Below are 20702 nucleotides of genomic sequence, written 5' to 3'. Positions count from 1 at the left end.
AAGGCCCCAATCCCGCAAGCTGCTCCACACAGACAGACCCCGTGGACACGCAACAATCCATTGACTTCAGTAGGGTGGTCTTCAGAGGGGGGTTCATATGTGTGCCAGGATCCACCAATTTGTGAGAACTTGCAGTGTCTGGGCTTAAATTAGCCTGCCTGTATCTCCCTGGCTGCCAGGCATGTCCATCTTTTGCTGACATTCACATAGACTTCCCCCACCACTGGTTTAGTGTTTGTTTGAAGTTGTGACTGCACATCTCTGCAGCAGCGAACTGTAAGGTCTAACCAATCAGGCCCCATTCTGAGCACAGCTGCTCCGGAATGTAGGACTGTATTGCCAAACAAGACCTCTCCTACTTCTCCTGTGCTGTGCTAAGATTGGTGAAAAACACTGATTGGTCAATAGACACAAACAAAACCTTTCAGGAAGCAGCTAGGAAAGCACAAAAGGAATGTGGTTTGCTTGAATAGAGGACTTAACATTTGAAGTTCTGCTACTAGGGAGTGTGCATGCCTGTGTTCTAAAACCTCACCACCTGACCTACCAGTGAAAGGGGATGTAGCAGCGTTTCTGCTGGGAAGCTCTTGGTTGTTGTAGTATTACACTGGAGGGAGCTTGGCCAGCCTTCCTCGCATGTCATTGTGAAAGTTTGGCGTTGCGGGGGAGGGTGCAGTGCACAGAGTATATTCACATCTGCTCCAGGAATCTCAGCAGCAGAGCAAGGCAAACCCGAACTAAGAAAAGGCTCTATGTCATTGGCTCTCTGAAGTGGTGTCCTCGGTCAGAGATGGTGAACAGATGGGATTTCTGCATGCTCTTCTCAATGGTGTTGCTTTCTACCCAGGCTTTCCCACAGACAAACATTAAAATCAGTCAAGGTGAGTGCAAACCACTGACCGGGAGCTTGGATTAATTAAAAAAAAAAAAGTTTACCGATGACTTAAAATCAGGCCCTTTTACAAACACATCCTGTAAAGTATACAATTCTCCTTTCCGATTTTGCTAACTTTGCCATAAAGACCAAACTTGTAAATTCAATAATTGGCTTAATTTGGGAGGATGTATTATCAAGTAATGCTAATCTTTTCCGTTCCAGTGTGTTGAGGATTCTTGCTGTTGGCTTTATTTCTTTGTTTTGGAAGCTTGTTCAGTTTAATCTTATAAACAGTATGTGATCCTGTATGATGGTGCCAAGAAGTTTACATTATGTTTACAAGCTAAAGAATGCTCCTAGTCTGATAATAGTCCAAACAACAGGAATTGCACTCAACAGGAATAACAGTCATAATTAATAAATCAATTGCAAGTTGCACAGGATTGTGCCTCTTCGGATATTCATCTTTCTGTGGAAGTGCAAAAAGTTGAGAACAACAATTTGCAAAGTTTCTTTTACTTGCCCTTTCTACCATAAAGTGAAGTTAACATATGATAAAACTGTACCTCTATATATTCAATCATATAACACACGCACAACTAGCTGCAGAGTTTGTCTACCGTTAATCACAAAGTGTACTTTTTCGGGTGAGAGATGTATTTTAACAAAATTTAATGATTTCATTGTATTACCCATGTTTGCCATACATTTTTCACTTGTTTGGACAGAATAAGCCAAATTCTGTTCTCATTTACAACATTGTAATCCCAGAGTAACTACACTCATTTTGACAGTATTCTTTTAGATTTACATGGAACTGTGAGCAGAATCTCACTCAATAAGTATTGTTCATTGAACTAATGAGAAAAATAATTCTCACAAGCTTGGCTTTAGGGCCAGGCAACAACTCAATGGGAGCGTCCTCAAAAACTAATTGAGGAGAGAAAAATCAAAGATGCTTCCTATCTGGTTATAACTAACTAGACGTATAGTATTTCTGTACTGCAGGATATCTATAGAACTGACTGTAGTATTTTTACATCTTTAAATAAAATACCATAAAGAATTGTATTCCATACACATAACTTCATTTTGATAAAAAAAATACTCCAATATAACTGAGATTGTGACACTTTTGCAATTTCATTCCATTGCCTGGATAATCTATAATCTCCATATTCACCACTAGACACCTCACTCTTCCAACTCTGCTCTGCCATTCTGCAAAGAGAGGAGCAGCTGGCTTTCAGAGTACAATACATGCACACACATCCACTTCAGATAAAACTGCTGGTTTTGAAAGCAGTCATGTACATGGATGTGTCTTTAATAATGAAAAGAGGCAAATAATCATCCACATTAAAAACTTTGCATTATAATAATATTGAAGACACCCTAGTGTCATTTTTGGTGTCTTTACTTAAGGACGTGACTGCAGCCTTCATTCATATAAAATCTCTCAGTGATGCTTAATAAAAATGGCTTATTTTTTTTCTATTCCTCTTGTTGTGCTTCTCCTTTGGCAGTGTGTTTTATCCAACAATGGGAAGATCGATAGATTGAGACGAGTGTAGTGTAAGAGGAATGTAGCAAAGTTAGCCTGGGGAGATATTATGGCTCTGTCTTAGGGTGGTGCTTTGGATCCCCACTGGGTGTGTATAGTTACTGTTAGGTTATGTCTGCAGAAGAAGTCTTTTATATGAATTTTTTCATGGAGGTTGTAAAGCGTGCCTCATTCTCTGCATACTCATGTCTTCCAGAATTGTGCGTATTTGTTGCTTGAATTTTCTGTGATCCTGCTTAATGCCAGCTACAGCACCAATAGGTGATGTTGTGTGCCAAGCCCTTTCCAAAATGATAGATCTGAATGAATTCATAGACTCAGAACATCAGATTGGAAGAGACTGCAGGAAATCATCTAGTCCAACATGCTGCTCAACACAAGACTAATGCCAACTACATTATTTCAGCCAGGACTTTGCCAAGCTTGGCCTTAAAAACCTCTAAGGAATTAACAAGTTCCTGATGTGTTGCTTAAATTTGCTTGAATTGCTGAAAGTATGTACTTGGCTTTTCCCACGGGATTTGTCCCATTGCCGATGAGACAGTAAATTAAACCTTCTAGGACTGGGATTTTCTTCTACTAAAAATTTTTCAGTTCTTTACACCAAACATTTTTAAATGCTTTGATTTTTCATCATACTCTGGGGAAAATCCTGTCCCATCTAAAGTTCATAGTAAATCTCTCATTGACATAAGTGGGGCCAGGATTTCACTCTGTGTATGAAATGAGGCTGTGAACAGACACAAATGGAACATCAGGTCCAGTCTTAGGCTTTCATGTTGTATTTACAGCTAGTCCTGTGGCAAAGGGCAAACTGTAAACTAAATGAGATGAAAAAGCAAATTAACTAAATTAGAAAAAAGAAGAGAAAAATCAACATCCCTTTCCCCACAGATGTGCTCACCCCTTGATCCCTGATATCACTAGCTGCATGTTCAAGAGAGAATGTTTGCTGCTAGCTAGTCACAGCAGAGGTCCAGGAATGGTTTCCATAGAAGAAGCTCATTTGATCATTACATGTTAAGGGAGTCTTTTCTCATTTAGTCTCTTCTAAGAGCCTGACCCTGTGAGGTGCTCAGTAGGGATGTAAGAGTTTAACTGGTTAACCAATAAGCTGATGCTTCTTGGTTACTGTTAATGGTTAAACTCTGCATGGGGCTGCTGGAAGTCCCACGGGGCTGGGAGTTTATTAAGTTTTTGGATCTCTGTAGCCGGCACAGTCAAAGCCACATAACCCTTTTTGGTAGCCCTAGGGTATCCTTTGAACCCTCTCCTCTGAATTGCTAAATCTTCTTTTTAAGAGCATTAATGGCTTGTTTACAATTTTAGACTCTTACTGATAAATCCATAGCCCATAATGCAATCAAGCCCTTTGATAATCTTCAGCAAGATAGTGATTTGTTTCCAGCACAAGACTGGTAATAATCAGCTGTTGAAAAGGTGCAGTGAGAGTGCTTTGAAGTGCCAGGAATGCTACCAGGATTGACATGACTTGACAGTGTTGCTCTAGACCTAGACCCAGAGTGTTATGCTATTATCATAGAAACATCCCTACAGTCTTACGTTGGAATCTGTTATGGAAAAAAAAAAAAGACTCGAGAATCTGATTTCTGTAGGGCTCAGGTTGTTCTTAATTTTTCTTTCTCAGTAGCATCCAAGGAAAATATTGGTTGAGCATCAAGAAGTCTCAACCACGACTGGGCCTCTGTTGTGCTTGATGCTGTATATACAGAGAGAAAGAGGCCATCCCTGCCTCATAGAGTGTATAGTCTAAGCCAGTGGTCCCCAACATGGTGCCCGCGGGCACCATTGCGGCTGCTGGGTCATTTATGTGCGCCCGCAAAGCAATCTGGTCTGGCCCCGCCCCCGAGTATGCGGCAGGTGCCAGCCTCGGGCGCATGGGGGGCCCATGCTATGGGGTCGCGGTGCGTGCCGGTGCCGGCCCTGGCCCCAGATGCGCTGTGCATGCCGGTGACGGCCCCGGGCGCACCGCGCCTGGGTGGCCCCTGCCCGGGGTCACGGCACATGCCGGTGCCGGCCCCAGGTGTGCGGCGCATGCTTGGCCCCACCCCCAGTCACGTGGCCTGTGAGCAGCCCCGCCCCCGTACGCCCAGCGCGTGAGCGGCCCCACCCCCAGGTGCCCGGCAGCCTCAAAACGTTGGGGACCACTGGTCTAAGCCAGCGGTTCTCAGACTCTTTGGGCTCCGGAGCCCTTTACATGTGTAAAAATGTATGCGGTGCCCCAGCGGTCCACTGATTATATGTGTTGTACCTATCGATATTTCCAGTTTGTCAATCTCGCAGAGCCCCAGGAGATATTCGCAGTTTGAGAAACACTGGTGTAAGCACAAAGACTTGGTCTCATGTTACAGATGGAGAACCAAGGTACAGAGTTTGGGTGACTTGCCTGAGGTCACCCAGAAAAAGCCAGGAATGACACCCAAGTAATCCTGACTTCCAGCCCACAGCCTTACTCACAGATGTTCCTGCCTCGCTCAGAGAGTCAACAAGGATAAGAATAATAAAGGATTTAGCTCTTTTTGGCAGGAGAGCTCAAAGCGTTTTACCATTGTCTGACCTGGGCTTTGTCTACACTTAAAAGTTTAAAGCGCAGCTGCGGCAGCATTTTAAACTGAAAGTGTGACTACGGCATGAGCCCTGGGAAAGAGCTCTCCCAGCACTCTATGTAAACCACCTCCAGGAGGGGGAGTAACTAATTGCGCTGGAGCATGGCTCACAGCCTGGTTCACAATGGTGATTTACAGCACTGTTACTTGCTGTCCTTGGGGGGCGGTGTTTTTTCACACCCCTGAGCCAGAAAATTACAGCGCTGTGAAGTGCCAGTGTGGAGTTAGCCCTGGTTATAGAGGTGTTCTGCTGAAGTCGTTTAACATGTAGAAATTTGATAGGGCTGATCTTTGTTTTCCTTATTAGTAAATTCCCCTGTGAATTCCTGGGTTTGGTTGGTTAAAGTTTTCCTGCTGAGAAGTGGACCTGTTGGCTATATTATGTCTGACAGATTTTAAAATAAAAATATACCTCAGTGTTCTAGAATAAAAGTGGTTTGCTCTGTTAGTTCCTATGAATTTAAGAATAATAACCTCTCTTCTAAAGAGTGCAAAGGCTTCCTACATTGATCTAACAGAAAAGATGCTAATTAAGCATTGACTTACCCTTGTTCTCTTTTCTGGTATATTTAACCTTAAATTCCTCCAGGCACCTCTTGTTCACTGAAGCTAATCAAATTAATAATATCTACTTGGGAAAATGGTATAGGATTTCCAAAGGCTGTCTGAACACCTTGCTCCAATGACTGTTTCAACTATTTCTATCAAGGGAAACGCTTTGCTCACAAAATTTCAGGGAAGCCAGGGCCATCCTAATTGAAATTTAAAACAGTACACATCAAACATGCTGTAACGCTTCACATGAAAAGGAAAACACTGAGACGGCTGCCGTGCTTGTCCCTTGTGCTTCATGAGGCTAAAGGGGAAGAGTTTGCAGCCACCTTTAATAAATGTTCCAAAAATATCAACGATGAGGCAGGCTGTGAAGCTCACAGTGTCTTTAGTTATTCCAGCCAATAATTAAGTACCGCTGGGTGTTGCTGGGCAGGGCTCAGTCCTTCCATGTGCTGAGTGTTCCTGAGAAGCTAGGGGTGCTCTCAGCTCATTGCCATCTTGCTGTACAGAGCCCACAGAGAGCAGGAAGAAGCATGCTGTCTAGCCAATGTGACTTCATCAGGAATTGGTAATAAGTGACATCAATAGCATAAAAAATATAGAGAATCAGAATGTAGGACCAGCTCAGATCTTATCCAAAATCCCACTGAAATTAACAGGCAGCTTCCTCTTGATCTCCAAGGGCTTAGGGTTTGCCCCTCAAGCAAAGGTATCCATGGAAATCAATGGGTTGCCTGTCTGAGGACCCTGTTGTCCAGAGAGCTGTGACAGGGAGCAAAGAGGAGTAAAATGAGCCAATGGAAGAGCCTGGCATGCAACTGGCGAGAGCTAGAGGAGCTTTGTGCCGGGCACCATGCTCCCCAAAACTCACCGAGGCCTCTCCAGGCACTTTCACCCTCCGTGGGAGCTCAGGGAGTAGGAAAGGAGTGAGTCAAGGGACAATGTGCATAGCCAGGCTGAGAGATCCACTAACCTCCACTCTATGACTGACCCCTCAGTATGTATCAGGGAAGGCAGAGCCCAGGGGGAATTGCAGCTAGTTGATGCTTCCTGCCTGGGATTTCTGGGCTCTGTGGAGGCTGGGAGCCAATCTCTCCCTTCCATTCATTGGAGGTTGAAACTCATAGAGTGTCCAGATCCTGCTGCCGCTCTCTCTGTCTTGGGTTTTGTTACACTAGGCAGGGAAGCAGCCCTGAGTCACTGTTTTCTCTGCGAGATGATGGCAGGAAGGGCTCCATGGGACTCAACACTGCGTCTTGCAGTTAACTGACTACAAATTCGCTTGAGTTTTAAAAAGTTGCTTCTGTGTTTCAAGACACTGTCCTGATTTTCAACTGGAGCATAGCTCATCACTAGCACAGTCACGCCGTGTTCAGAAAGCAACTCATTCGTTCCTCGGTGTGACTTGGCTCTTCCAATATGAGCTGCATACTGACCCTAATTATCGAGGCCTGGCACTTCTCAAGGCTGATAGTGACTGGAACTGGCTCCAAGAGCACTTGTATCAGGATACGTCTTCTAAAGATCTCTGGAGGGGAAGGGGCAGGGTCACTGCAGAAGGGAAAGAAGGATCTTATCTGAGCTCTAGGGACAGCAGGGTGTTGGTGAAGGCTGGGGCTGACAGGAAGGCAATGGAAAGATAGCTGTGTACGATAGTCACAAAATAGTGCCTGGTTTGCAGTACTTGAAATCACTGGACTCAGCATTTCTGGCATTATGGAGGCATACAATAACCTGGGTCAGCAGGAGAGACTGACTCACAGCACTCCCCTTCCCCTGAACACCTGCTGTTCGTTTCACGGAGCTTTGGTGAGCCGTGAAATGCTGGGAACAGCCAGTTCCAGGTATCTGAGTCATTCTGCTGCCATAGACAGTGAGAGACTCCCTGCTTCTGGGGAATTGATTGATATAATCCAGAGCCAGCGTTATGTTCTCTACACAGGAATGGTGATGAAATGGTTAAAGAACTGGGTTCTAACGCTGGCCTTGTGGCACGGACTTACTGTGTTATCTTCAGGGAGCACCTTTGCCTCGCAGGTGGCCTTTCTTTGAGAATTGAGTGCAATGCTTATAGCAACAGGGACTTTTGGGGAGGTTGAATTGACAGATGTTTGTAAAATGCTGTGAGGGCCTATATGGAAGGAACTGAAGAAATGGGGTGCAAAATTACTGCCAAAGGCAGTTTCACATAGTGATGTGGGGATGGAATGAGGTCAAGCCAGCGAGTTCTAGCATTTATATCCTGTGATGACTGGGACTTGGCTATTTCCCCTCTTCTTAATATGCTTGTGGTTGCTGCTTCAGTTGCTGCTTTTAGCAGAGTTTGTCTGCAGGTTAATTATGGGTCATTGTAAAGATGATTCCCTGGAAGTCCCTTAATACCGGCTCCTTTCTGAACTCTCTGGGGCTTGAGCCTGTTATTTGCTTGGATAGTTTTGTGGCATCCGCCTTCTCTGCACTGTTCAACATTTCATACTCATCTATTGTGCTGCCTCTCTTCTAAAGAGCATCAGCAGCATTTTCCTCCCCCTTCCTCCAAATCCTGGAGCATTTCACTCTTGCTCTACCTTTTCTATGTCTTCAGTGATCTCTATAGCTGGAGTCTCTCTTGTACTTTGTGAAGTACCACCAGAGCCAGCTTTGATGGTTAGTACGCATGAATCCATTGATGTAAAACAAATACACACACAAAGAACAGTGTTGGGAAATGAAACTGGTTAGGAAATGATAGAGTGGAGATAACAGAGCTTCCTCAAATTCTCTGATGTGTGCTGTGATTAAAGCCTCAGTCTTGCATGGTACTTAAGTACGTGCTAACTGCAGGCACATAGATCATCCCATTGATTTCAGCAAGACCAGGCGTGTACTTCAAATTAAGCCTGTACTTAAATATCTTGCTGAATTAAGGCCCTATTTACCTTCTTAACTGCCTCCCAGAAATGTGACTGATGGATTTAAATTTCTGCTCATTATTTCTCCCACGGTGTCTTGTGCCTTGTGACCATTTAGAGGATAATGCTTCTTAGCTTCTTTCTATACTATTTTCATTGATTTTTACTGCATTAAGTTGCAAGCATCCCTTTCCCACTGCTGCTCCTATTTTTGTTCCAGTCCCTTTGATTTCAGTCTTTTTCCTCTTCTCTGTGTTATTTGCAATGTAAGTGCAATATCTCCTACAAGTTTGCCCTTTCCAGACATTGATGTAAATGAGACTGGGCCCAACCCTAACCCCTTCAAAACTCCATAGTGCCACTTCAGTCCTGCTTGGAAAGTGTACAATAGGGTTAGTAACTATTTATATTACAGTAGCATCCAAAAGTATGTTTCTTCTCTGCTTGGCCTACTCAAAAATGGCCAATACTGCTCGAACTTTCCACAGCGCTTAGCTCGTAGCCTCTGACATTCAGGTATTTCCAGGAAGAAACCAAAAAAAGAGGCATTCAAAGTCTCCAGGTATCGTGCTAATCTAGGCTGTTGGGTTTTGGTGTGTGTTGGTGGTGGTGGTGGTTTTTTTTTTTTTTTTTTTTTTTTGTAAAATCAACCAGGACATTGAGCCAGATCTTAAAACTAGAAACATTCACCATTTCTGAGATTCCTGCATCTGCTGCACATTCAATGTTCTGGCAATTTTCTTTCCTGTCTCGCCAGCTATGCCAGAGCCAATTCAATCCTATTCCTGCCCACTGTTCTGGACGGAATATGAAGGGTACTGCTACAGATATTTTCCTATCAATAAAACATGGGCAGAAGCTGACCTCTACTGTGCTGAATTTTCCAGTGGCATAAAATCAGCCAAATTAGCATCAATTCACAGGTAAGAACCAAAGAAATTGGCTCCTAACATTGTTAACATTCATGTAAACAATGCCTGCTGCAATAAATAAATATATAAGCAAAATAATTCCTCTGCTGGAGTTTAACTTTCCTACAAGAAAACAAACCCATTCAAGCCCCATTACCACTGTAGGGAGTTCTGTATTGAAGTGCATGAGCTTGTGTGCATGTGTATCTCTGCCCTCTAATGGACAGAATGAAAACTCCTCAACTGCATTAATTAGATCTCTATGGGTATGTCTACACTACCCCCCTAGTTCGAACTAGGGGGTAATGTATGCATACCGAACAGATAGAAGCCTAATCCGAACTATCTAGTCCGTGCCGCGTGTAGCCGCGTGGCACGGGGTTCGCACTAGCCGGCTTTTAAAAATGGCGGCGCCGGCTTTATGCTAATGAAGCCCGGGAAATTCAAATCCCGGGCTTCATTAGCAAGTTCGGTATGCATACATTACCCCCCTAGTTCGAACTAGGGGGGTAGTGTAGACATACCCTATGTGGGTATGTTTACACTACCCCCCTAGTTCGAACTAGGGTGGTAATGTAGTCAACCGAAGTTGCAAATGAATCCCGGGATTTGAATTTCCCGGGCTTCATTTGCATGTTGCCGGGCGCTGCCATTTTTAAATGTCCGCTAGTTCGGACTCCGTGCCCGCGGCTACACGCGGCACGAACTAGGTAGTTCGGATTAGGCTTCCTGTTCCGAACTATCTGTACGCCTCGTTCCAACTAGGGTGGTAGTGTAGACATACCCAAGATTTAGCTTAGGCCAATAATTCTGAAGCAGATCTGTGGCCATTGTTCTTAGTCAAGCCCACAGTCGCTTGCGGAATAGCCCTGGTCTCTAATACTGTTTAGTTACCTTAACATAAATAGCAAGCTATCCCCTTCTGCTCTGCAATACAGCAAAGCTATTTGGCTCACCCTGGGTTTGCCATAGTAATTTAAAGGGCTGCATTTCCAAGAGGCTGCCTGTATGTGCATACAATGCAAACCCCAGGCATTTGAATGGAAACTGCACAGCAGGAGCAGAGGGCCTCAATTACACCAATAGACTCCACACCAACAACTGCCATATTACACCCCTGATACTAAGCAGTCCCTGGAGAGAGGAGAGTGGCTTTGGTTTCAAAAGAACAATTTTGGTTATAATTTTGTCTGACTCTCAACTTGCAAAATAGGAAGGTTTTCCATTCCTGGTCACTGGATCAGTTCACGGACCCAGATTGGAAATGGGGCCTAAAGCAAAACGCTGGGTTTCAAGATCAGGGGCAGATTTTGCTACATGGGCACATCTACAATCCACCTGAAATTCAAGAATCTCCTCTCCCTACACCTCTCCTACGGCCAATATTAGAAACTGCCTGAGAGATGATGAAGTGTTTTCTTTGACCTCAAGGAGCACTGAAGCAGGCCCCTAGAAAGTGAATAGGCATTCACGAGGCAATGTCCTGTTTCTGGAGTTTCCCCTCCATTGCAAGGCCCAGCCACTCTTGACAGTTTGGCTACGTCTAGAATATAAGCCTCTTTCGAAAGAGAGGGTCTAGACCAGTGGTCCCCAACACGGTGCCCGTGGGCGTCATGGCACCCGTGGGGGCATTTGTGTGCGCCCACCAAGTGCTTGGGGCTGGCCGCGCCCCGGGCGCGTGGTGCATGCGCGGCACCGCTCCAGGTGCACCGTACATACGCGGTGCCAGCCCCAGGCGCATGGCGCATGGGGAGCGCCGGCCCTGGGCATGCGGCAAATTGGCCGCCCCACCCCCAGGCGCTTGGCTATGGGGGGTGCTGCCCCGGGCGTGTGGTTCTGGAGGGCGCCAGCCCCAGGCTTGCAGCGAATGGGTGGCCCCACCTATGGCCATGTGGCGCATGGAGTTGCTGGCCCCAGGCATGTGGCTCCTGGGGGTGTGGCGTAGGCACAGCTCCGCCCCCGGGCACAGAAGTGTCCCTGCCCTCTGGCACCTGGCGGGCAACGGGCCCGCCCCCTGTCTCCCGGCAGCTCCAAATGGTAGGGGACCACTGATCTAAACTGCAACCACTTCTTTCAAAAAAGCAGCTCGCTTTTTCGAAAGAAAGCACCTAGGCAGTCTGGATGCTCTCTTTCGAAAAACCCCTGTTTGCATTCAAGAAAGCCTTTTTTTCAAAAGAGCATTTTCGAAAAAAGACGTTCTTCCTCATAAAATGAGGTTTACCGTGGTCGAAAAAACCACCATGTTCTTTCGATTTAATTTCAAAAGAACGCAGCGGCAGTCTAGACGCAGAGGAAGTTTTTTCGAAAACAGGCCACTTTTTTGAGACACCCCCCCACCCCCCGGTAGTGTAGACACACCTTTTAAGATGTGGCAGGTCATTGATGTGCTGGGATTCACTTCACACCGCTGTGGCAGAGCACACGCAATAAATGCCTCATATTTCCACAGCTCCTGCTTGCTGGTGCCGCCAGTGAAATTATTTAAAATTTTTGAACATTCGAATTTTTTAATTTTGAAAGGGGGGGATTAGAAATCACTGTCACATGCTTTTCCCTGAATTTCCAACCAGCTCTGGGTTTTGCTATCCTAAGCCATACTCCTACACAGACTAAGAAAATGAATCCAAAATTTTCATGGTTAATTTCCAAGGATAGTTTAAAAATTGCATCCCATTGGCCAAACTGCAGCCTGAATGCCTAGGAATAGTATTGACTTCATTCCACTAATACTAATCTCCTATTTCTTATAATGGGACTTTACCAGTTGGGCAGAGAATGTCTTTGTTTATGACCTGGTTAACAGCCGAGTGCCTGGAATACCCACTGATATCTGGATGGGACTTCATGACCTAAGACAGGTGAGAAACTGTCACAGCACAGCTACTGCCTGCTTGATCATTCTATAAACAGGTTTTCCCATAAAAAAGAACTGGAAATCTATTCAGTCAGGGGCTCGTTGGCATGTAACCCTTGGCCAGTTGCATCAGATGCACATAAAAGGCAACATTATATTTTTAAATTATATTTTCTGTTTTCTTCCTGTCATTCCGCCCCCGCCCCCCGGACTATAACGGAGCTTGGAAGTGCTGGGCAGTTAGCCCTAGAGAGCAAGATTTTCTGCTTATCCACATTGCCCTTCCATTGTTTCAACTGTGACCTATGAACATTAGCAGATAATTCAGGCCTCGCAACCATGAGGTAGCCAATGCTTGTGTTTTTTTTAAAGGGAGGAGGAAAGCAATTTCATGATCAATTTTGAAATTTCAAAGTTGTTTCCATGTCACATGGTTTGAACCAGAACAATTTTTGAGTGTGTGAATTTTTTGCAAAATGTCCCTCCTTTCTCCATTTGTTTGGGGGGTGAGGACTGTACGGTAGGGGACAAGCACGGGCAGTCCAGCACCCGCTGGTCTGAAGTAATTGCAATGCAATGCTTGTCTTCCATCCTAGTCAGGGTTTCCAGTTTGAGTCAATGGGTATCAGCAGCATCCCACGATGGAAGTGTCCAGCTCCCCTGTCATGTGCAGTACAATAAATGATGTTTAGCCCTCCTCCCCCCGCACACTTTCATTTTTATTTGTCTTACTTGGTAACTTTTAAAATCCTCTTTTGGAAAATTTCACGGTAACAGAAGGAAAACCAATGAAGCTGAGCTCTGAAACCCGCTGAGGGGAAGGCCATGGCAATGCCTACACTTCTATTTTTAGCCCTACAGCCCAAGCCCCATGATCCAGAGTTTACTGACCTGAGCTCTGAAACTCGATGCTGTGAGTGTTTCTTTGCAGTGTAGCTGTACCCTAGGACTTCAAACAGTTTGCTAGCAGAGTGCAAATGTCAATGGAAGAAGAGCCTCTATTCAGCGTGGTCTCAGTGTTTGCTCTCTAGACATAGGAACGAGGCCAGACTGAGAGTGACACTCTGTAGAAGGGAGAAGAGACTAGTCTGGTGGCCAGTCCTGGAGTCCAGACTTCCACAGCTGAAATCCTAGCTCTTCTCCATTTCCCTGCCTAATTTCTGACTGGTATTTAATAGGAAGGCCACTTTGAATGGACAGATGGTTCTTCCTATGATTACAACTACTGGGATGGCAACCAGCCAGATGATGGGATCCACTCTATTCCCGAGAAGGAGGACTGTGTGCAGATCTGGTACAGATACAACAGTGGTAGGTATCTCGGGCTGTACACCGTGCTTTCCAGCAAGCACATGCAAATAAACTCAGTGACATGCCGCTGGCTCACCCTTTCTATGCATAAAATAATCACACTGCCAGCGTGTTTTAGTTAACATATTGTTTTTATGGAGGAGGAAATGTATTGTCTCTGTTGCTGTAATTGCCTGCCTCTGTGCCTAAGTAAGTTAAACAGACCACTTTCCCCTTCCCCGCATATTTTGTATTTATATAACCATAGTGTAACCCACACACCTAATGCATGTGGTTTACTCCCCATGCAGTGGCTCTTAGACCACTTACAGAGAGAAAGAATGAGTGTGCTCTACAGCTTCATCTCAGCCAGCTGGCTTTTAGCTGAAGCTGTAGAGCAGTGATCCTCAACCAGTCGATCGCGATTGAGTGGTTGATCGCAGAGACACTGGCAGTTGATCTTGATTCTGTGTTCTCAGCCCCTGTCTTGCTCCTCCTCCCCCACAACAAAGAGCCCGTGTTGGTGCTATAGCCTCCTGCCCCTCACAAAATTGGAACCAGCACCGGCTTCCTGCGGGGCAGAGGGGAAGGATGGGGAGTCCTGAGGCTGTGCGGCAGATCTGGTTTGTCGGGAAGCATGCACACGCTGCTTCTCCCTTCCCCACTGCCACCAACATGCGTGCTTTCTTATTTTCCCTTCCTTCCTCCGTGCTCCAGGGAGGCAGGGTTGGGGATGGGAGCTAACATGGCAACAGAGGATCGGGACTTTGGGTATGAGGAGCTGGATTTCTTAAAGGAGCGGCACGTGTGCTTCTTCCAGTGCAGCCTTCAGATCCTGCCTGAGAGATACTTGTGCCAGGTGACTCCCAAGGTACCAGCTGAGCTGCTTCTGCCCAGCATCCTGCTCCTGCCCCCAGTCCAGATACCCACCAGCACCCTGTTCCTGCCCTCTCCCTCCTGGCCAGACACCTACTCCCAGCTTGCTCCTGTACCCTACTTCCCACCCAGATTCTGCACCCCCATCTCTATCCCACTCACTGGCAGTCCTGTCCTGCACACTTTAACCCCTCATTTTTGGCCCACCCCAGAGCCTGGGGGTGGGGACACAAGATCCACTAACCCTGGAACCCCAGAAGAGTTAATCTGGCCTGGGGCCTTGAACCTCAGTCCTATCTACCCTCCCTCCTACGGGGCTGAAGTGCCAGGGGAGTGAGGTGTCTCAATTGGAGCTACCTCAGTGAGGATTGGGTTTTTTTTGAAGGAGTTGATTTTTGCATCTCACTTTTGTGGTCCCCGACTGATGTTTCTGTCGATCAGTGGCCCCCGACCCAAAAAAGGTTCCCCGCCCCTCCCATAAATAAAGACAATGTTGAAACCTTTTGTATTGATCATAATATTTTATTTAAATTGAATCCCAGCCAACAAGCCCCCAATTGGGGCCAAGCCCCCATCTGGCTGCAGCATCATAACACTCCTGCACTCCCAACAGACTCTGACCCTGAGCCCATCATACTCCTGAACCCCCAGCCCTGAGCCCTTCACATCCTCAAACTCCTGCACCCCCACCTACCCAGTCTTCTGCCACAACACTCCTGCACCATCCACACACCACAAACCTGTGCAGAGTCCATCATACACCCAAACCCCCCTGCTCTAAGTCCCTAATACACCCCAACCCAAACCCTTGCATCCCCACATCCACAAGCCTGCGACTTGCTCAGCACCCCAACCCTTTACCTGACCCCAACACCCTCCAGCCTGGAGCCCCCACCCTGAGCCAGCATCCCCTTCTCCACCTCCTCCTGCACCCAGATTCCCTCCCAGAGCTTGCACCTCTCACCCCTTCCCTCACCCAAATCCCTCAGTCCCATCTCAGAGACCACACCTCCTGTCTCAACCCAGTGAGAATGAGTGAGGGCAGGGGACAGCAAGTGATGGAGAGGAGGAGAATGGAGAGGGCATGGCCTCAAGGAAGGAGTGGGGTCTTGGGGAAGGATGGGGTAGATCTTGGCTTGCCCTGACATTTAAAAAATGATCTTGTAAAAAGGTTGGAGAGCCCTGCTGTGGAGGCTCATGCAGTAAGCTCCAGAGGTCCCAGGTTTGGGTTTGCCTGTTGGCATTACAACAGCACATAGGGTACAGGAAAAAACAGTTGAATTATTTCTTGTTCTCAAAGGTTATGGCAAGATTTTTAAAGAGTAGTAAGGCTCAGCCAAAGCTACAGTGTATTCCTCTTTCTGTGCATCCATCTATCTGTATTCCCAATGAGCTCATTGTAGTAGCACACAAGTGGCATAATTAAAAGTCAAGCCAGTTGTTCAAATTTTGCCTCCTTTCTGGACTTTCCTGAGGAGCACAAATGAAATGCTGACGTAATCTCACCGAGGATTATTCAGATGAGTCATCTCTTCACAGCCAGTTACCAGCCTCTCATGTAAATCAGATGAAAATAGGAGAAGGCGCTCACTAATTCTGTCGATAATCATGGCAGAAGGGAAGAAAGGGGAGAAGGCAGAGGTGGGCAATAATTTTTGATGGAGGGCCACTCCAATATTTTGATAAGTGATCAAGTGCTTCATTCTTTCATTATATTGATGGGGGAGGTGCGGGGTCTGGGCTGAAGCAGCAGGGAGCTTGGGGTACAGCATTGGGGAGTGGGTGTGGGATCTGGGAGGCAGTCTGGGTAAAGGAAGGGGCAGGGAACTGGAGTGCAGAAGGTGGTGCAGGGTCCAGGAGGGGGCATGGGTGCAAGAGAGGATTCTGATGTGGAGGAGAGGTGTTGGGGGAAGGGGGTGTAAGGTCTGGGAGGGTGTTGTGACCAGAGGCAGGGGTGCAGGAGAGGGTACAGGGGCCTGGGTTTTGACCTGGGGCAGGGAATTGGGGTCTGGGGTCTGAGACAGGGTATGGGTGCAGGAGAGGATTCTGACATGGAACAGGGCTGCAGGAGGGACTGCCGAGTCTGGAAGAGGTTTGTGACCTGGAGCAGGAGTGCAGGAGGGGGTGCAGGTATTTGAGTTATGACCAGGGGAAGAGGATTGGGGTACAAGGTCTAGGAGAGGGAAAGAGCACAGGAATCGGGGGTGCAGAGGGTTTGAGTTATATGGGGGAGGGATGCAGGAGGGGGCAGAGAGTTGGGGGAGGAGCTGAGGCTCCAGAGGCAGGCTCTGGCCAGGAGATATTACTTGGGTTGCTCCCGACCAGCAGCCCAGCAGGCAGGCTCCCTGCTTCCATGTCCTCACATGCTGCCCAGAGTGGCCTGCTGTGAGGGCTATAAGCTTCTCTGAACATCATGAGCTCAGGAACAGAGGGGAGGGGTACTTCATGCTCTTTCTCTCCTGCACACAGGCAGCTCCCATTGGCTGGAAACTGGCCAATAGGAGCTACGAGATTGTACTGGGGGTGGAACAGTGTGTAAAACCTGCCCCCCACCCCGGCTTCCAATGGCATTCAGAGAAGCACATGGTAGGCGTAGCCAGTTGCTCTGAGTGATGGGCAGGGTGGTCAGGCAGGGAGCCTGCCTAAGGCTCCCGCTGCGCCTAGGCTGGATCTGGCAGCTTGGCAGGCTGGAGCTGGCCTGTGGGCCATATTTTGCCCACCCCTGGGATAAGGGAATGAATGTATTTCAAAGATGCCCTCAGAAATCAATAGACAGATTCCCATTGACTTTTGTGTGTGTGTGAGAAAGAAAGAAAGAAAGAAAGAAAGAAAGAAAGAAAGAAAGAAAGAAAGAAAGAAAGAAAGAAAGAAAGAAAGAAAGAAAGAAAGAAAGAAAGAAAGAAAGAAAGAAAGATTAAAATTACTACTGGTATTTTCGTTGTCATAGTCTTTGTCTATCCCCACACTAAAGAATTTGTTTGCGTTCAATGTCATGGCCTCTCCCCAAGATGGAAGGCGGTAAAGAACTGTCAGTCAAAGATGATATAAAGACACCTGCCTGCTTTTCCCTCAACTGAGGCCAGGTCTACAATACAGATCTACATCTATATAAATACATTGCTCATGGGTGTGAAAAATCCACCTTCCTGCCCTGAGTGATGTAGTTATGCCAACATAACCCCCCATGTCTCCCTTCCACACAGCTACTGCCCCTTGGGGAGACAGATTAACAATGCCCTAGGGGGAAGCTCTCCCATCAGCATAGTAGTGTCTTCACTAAAGCATGGCAGCAGCTGCTGTAGAGTTGTATGTGAAGACAAAGCCTTGAGACAGTTCCAGACCCGTCATGGACAGTTCCAGACCTGTCACCTGCAATGGCAGGGATTGATTATTGGAAAGAGACACTAGCAGGGAAGCAATCACTGGGGGCAGAGGGAGACAACCGAGAGGTGGAAAAGATAGACTAGGAGCATTACAAATAAGTCTTTTTCTCTGTCATATGAGACTTTGCATAGGAATAAACACAACATACATGCATGAGTAATTGTATGCAGAGCTGGGTCTGGTAAGACTGTAGTTTTCTCTATATCTAGCCAGCATGGTCTTGTGTCTATGCAAAAATATATGCAGCTTTTGAAGTTGTCAGAATTCTGCCTGTACTACAGAGACTTTTGACTAGACTTTTCTTCGGGACTAAGGATTGGGGATGAAACTAAATCCTTTGCATAGGAAATTTAGTGTTTCTGGCCACATTGTGTGTCATTTCTTCTTCATGGAGCACTTAGCAGAGTTGAATTTCTGTCCATCATGTGATCACACCTCCATTTAAAACCTTAACTAACTTCTTATTCTTACTCCCCTGTAGCTTTACGATCCTGGAATGATAACAGCTGCAACAGAGAGTTTCCATTTGTCTGCAAGATTCCATCACTGGCAATCGATTAGCTCACTCCCACAATAACAAACAGCAGCAACTAAGTTACTGGAACAAAGTCAGTCTGAACAGAGACAATGTTAGTAGCTCAGATAACTAGTTATATGTCTGATGGCAGCAACACCACCTAGAAAATACCTTAACTGACTCTTTTCTTTGTTCAAGCTATGGCTGACCAAAGAACATTGGAGAACAGTCAAGCCAGTACATTTTCCATGGTCTAGGAACAATTTTAGTGTTGCAGCCCCATCCAGACCTCCATGTGACTCAAAAATAATTTCTTAACCTACATGTATAATTAAATAGATGAAAAGAATCAAGACGGTGAGAAAATCTAATTCTACGGTACTCATCCTCCAGAAATGAGTCTTGCTGCCCTCTGTAGGAGTTTTGTGTGACAAAAGACTGTCAGACTGGTTCTAGGATTTGGAAATCTCTCTAGAATCCTGAGGAGCAGGACAAAATCCTTTTTGCCATTGCAAACTAGAGTTCGTTACTACAGAAGACACATTCTGCATTGTTTCTGAACTTGGAAGTCAGAATGGAGTCCAACTAAAAGCATCAGTCAGATCTGACTTATAGTGCATGATTTTGAATGAATATTCTTCATAAGTTATATCAGTGATGCTACCAAATCTATACTGTTTTGTACAAATAAAGCAGTTTAAGAGAAATATCAAAGTCCATACTCAGGTCATGTTCATTCTTTACTCAGACTACTAAGTAGGGACCTTCTAGATTTGAACCCATATTTAGGTTTTAAAGATATCAACCTGTCACATAACAAGAAACCAATTATTTTACTGCAACACTCAACTGTAATCATAAAGTAATATAGGTGATTGCGCTAAATGATTTTGCCTGTGTGTATTATCAGGGACTGTCATTTTCTGCTAAGTCATGAAAAATGTCATGTATTGCTAAAGTCGCTTTCTCACAACTAAAATACATTGGCAACAACTTGCTTATATTCCTTTTTTTTCTAACACCATTGAAAAATATAAGTTCATTAGCTTAAACAGGATGTTTTACACTGGTGCAAACCAAACCAGCTTTTATACTCAATTTTGGCAGTTGACTGAAGAAATCTTAAGAGGGGAATGGGTTTTTCCGGGAAATGCATCTGCTCTTCCGCTTTTTTCTGTGGAAGAGCAGACACGCTCTTTCGGAGGCCCTGTCTTCCTCCTCCCACGAGGAAGAGAGGCTCTTCTGAAAGAGGGCTTTTTTCCAAAATTTGGCCTAGTGTAGACAGGCCAAATTTCGGAAAAGCCTCTTCCAAAAAATTGCATACTTTTTTGGATAAAGCTCCGTAATGTAGACATAGCCTTTGTTTCAACATGGGCCTTCTTCCTTCCTCTGAACTGGCCATTTTTTCACTTCTGTCTGCACTAGCCAAAGTTATTTCCTCTGTCCCACACCTCCACCCCTTCTCACCCACTTGAGCTATTCATAATGTTGATCAACCTTTGGCTAGTTTGCAAGCCTGCACTGATTCAGGTATTTACCACACCGATTTCCAGACCATATGCCTTTGACGCTTTCTGACTGACAAGTCTAAGAATCAAACTGCTGCTCATATTGATCAAGTAGCCCCTTGACTAAATGAGGATTTCACCAGATTAGAAATTATTATTGTTTATAATCCATCTTTTCTTTGATTACTGTGTGCATATACATTTAGTAATTAAGGGGCCAATTCTCAGAATAGCTGAGCTTCAACAAATCCAATGAGCACTGTCAGTTCTCAGCGTGGCTAAAAAATACACCCCTCCAATTGGCTTCCTAATTGACTCTAGCACTTCTCTACACAAAAACAGTCCCTGCCCCAATTTTCTGTGTTGCAAAATATAGTCCAAGGATTGGTCTGGTACACACAAACCTGTCACTGAAATTATTACCATGCATGAGGTTGTTCTGGGGTGCATCACTTTAGAGCCTGGTTTAATTTCGACTAAAATCTTTCCATAGACTGCAATGGGAAATTGGAGTGCATCCCTCCACACACACACACACACACCTCTTGAGAAGTATTGCGTGCTATTACCACTTACCATGCAGTCAGGCTTTGCAGTCCAGCTTTCTGTTGCAAGGGACCAAGTGAAGCCAGCATGTTCCAGAACTGGCTCACGTTCAGTTTGTGTAATCAGGATAAGGCAGACAGAGGAAAAACCCTATCAGTTGTTTCTAATTAATCTAATCAAACAGAGAATTGATCCCAATATCAAAGAGCTAAATACAAATAGAGAAACTATGCTCAAATGGTATTAAGTCTGGTGCGGTGAGGGAAAAGGGAAATTTCAGATCAGTTCATTAAGTGATGCTC

General features: G+C 45.7%; 1 protein-coding gene across 1 annotated transcript; it reads left to right on the top strand.

Moving 5' to 3' along the window:
* Nucleotides 1-444: 444 nt before the first annotated feature.
* Nucleotides 445-19340, top strand: CLEC19A (C-type lectin domain containing 19A). Its single transcript, XM_006123155.5, has 5 exons — nucleotides 445-881; nucleotides 9272-9437; nucleotides 12190-12283; nucleotides 13458-13590; nucleotides 18311-19340. Exons 1-5 carry the CDS (start codon nucleotides 791-793, stop codon nucleotides 18388-18390), a joined length of 564 nt encoding a protein of 187 aa, XP_006123217.3. The 5' UTR covers nucleotides 445-790; the 3' UTR covers nucleotides 18391-19340.
* The last annotated feature ends 1362 nt before the right edge of the window (nucleotides 19341-20702 follow it).

The sequence above is a fragment of the Pelodiscus sinensis genome, chromosome 15 (assembly GCF_052426305.1).
Source record: "Pelodiscus sinensis isolate ZL-2025 chromosome 15, ASM5242630v1, whole genome shotgun sequence".
Classification (NCBI taxonomy): domain Eukaryota; kingdom Metazoa; phylum Chordata; order Testudines; family Trionychidae; genus Pelodiscus; species Pelodiscus sinensis.
The sequence above is the reverse complement of the archived record's forward strand: the minus strand, read 5'-3'. Positions and strand labels throughout refer to the sequence as shown.

Excerpts from the sequence above, each read along its gene's own strand:
- CLEC19A (XM_006123155.5), top strand. The coding sequence starts at position 791 with ATGGTGAACAGATGGGATTTCTGCATGCTCTTCTCAATGGTGTTGCTT. Across the intron at positions 882-9,271 it reads AAACATTAAAATCAGTCAAG|CTATGCCAGAGCCAATTCAA; the intron begins GTGAGTGCAAAC and ends CTGTCTCGCCAG. Across the intron at positions 9,438-12,189 it reads AAATTAGCATCAATTCACAG|TTGGGCAGAGAATGTCTTTG; the intron begins GTAAGAACCAAA and ends GGACTTTACCAG.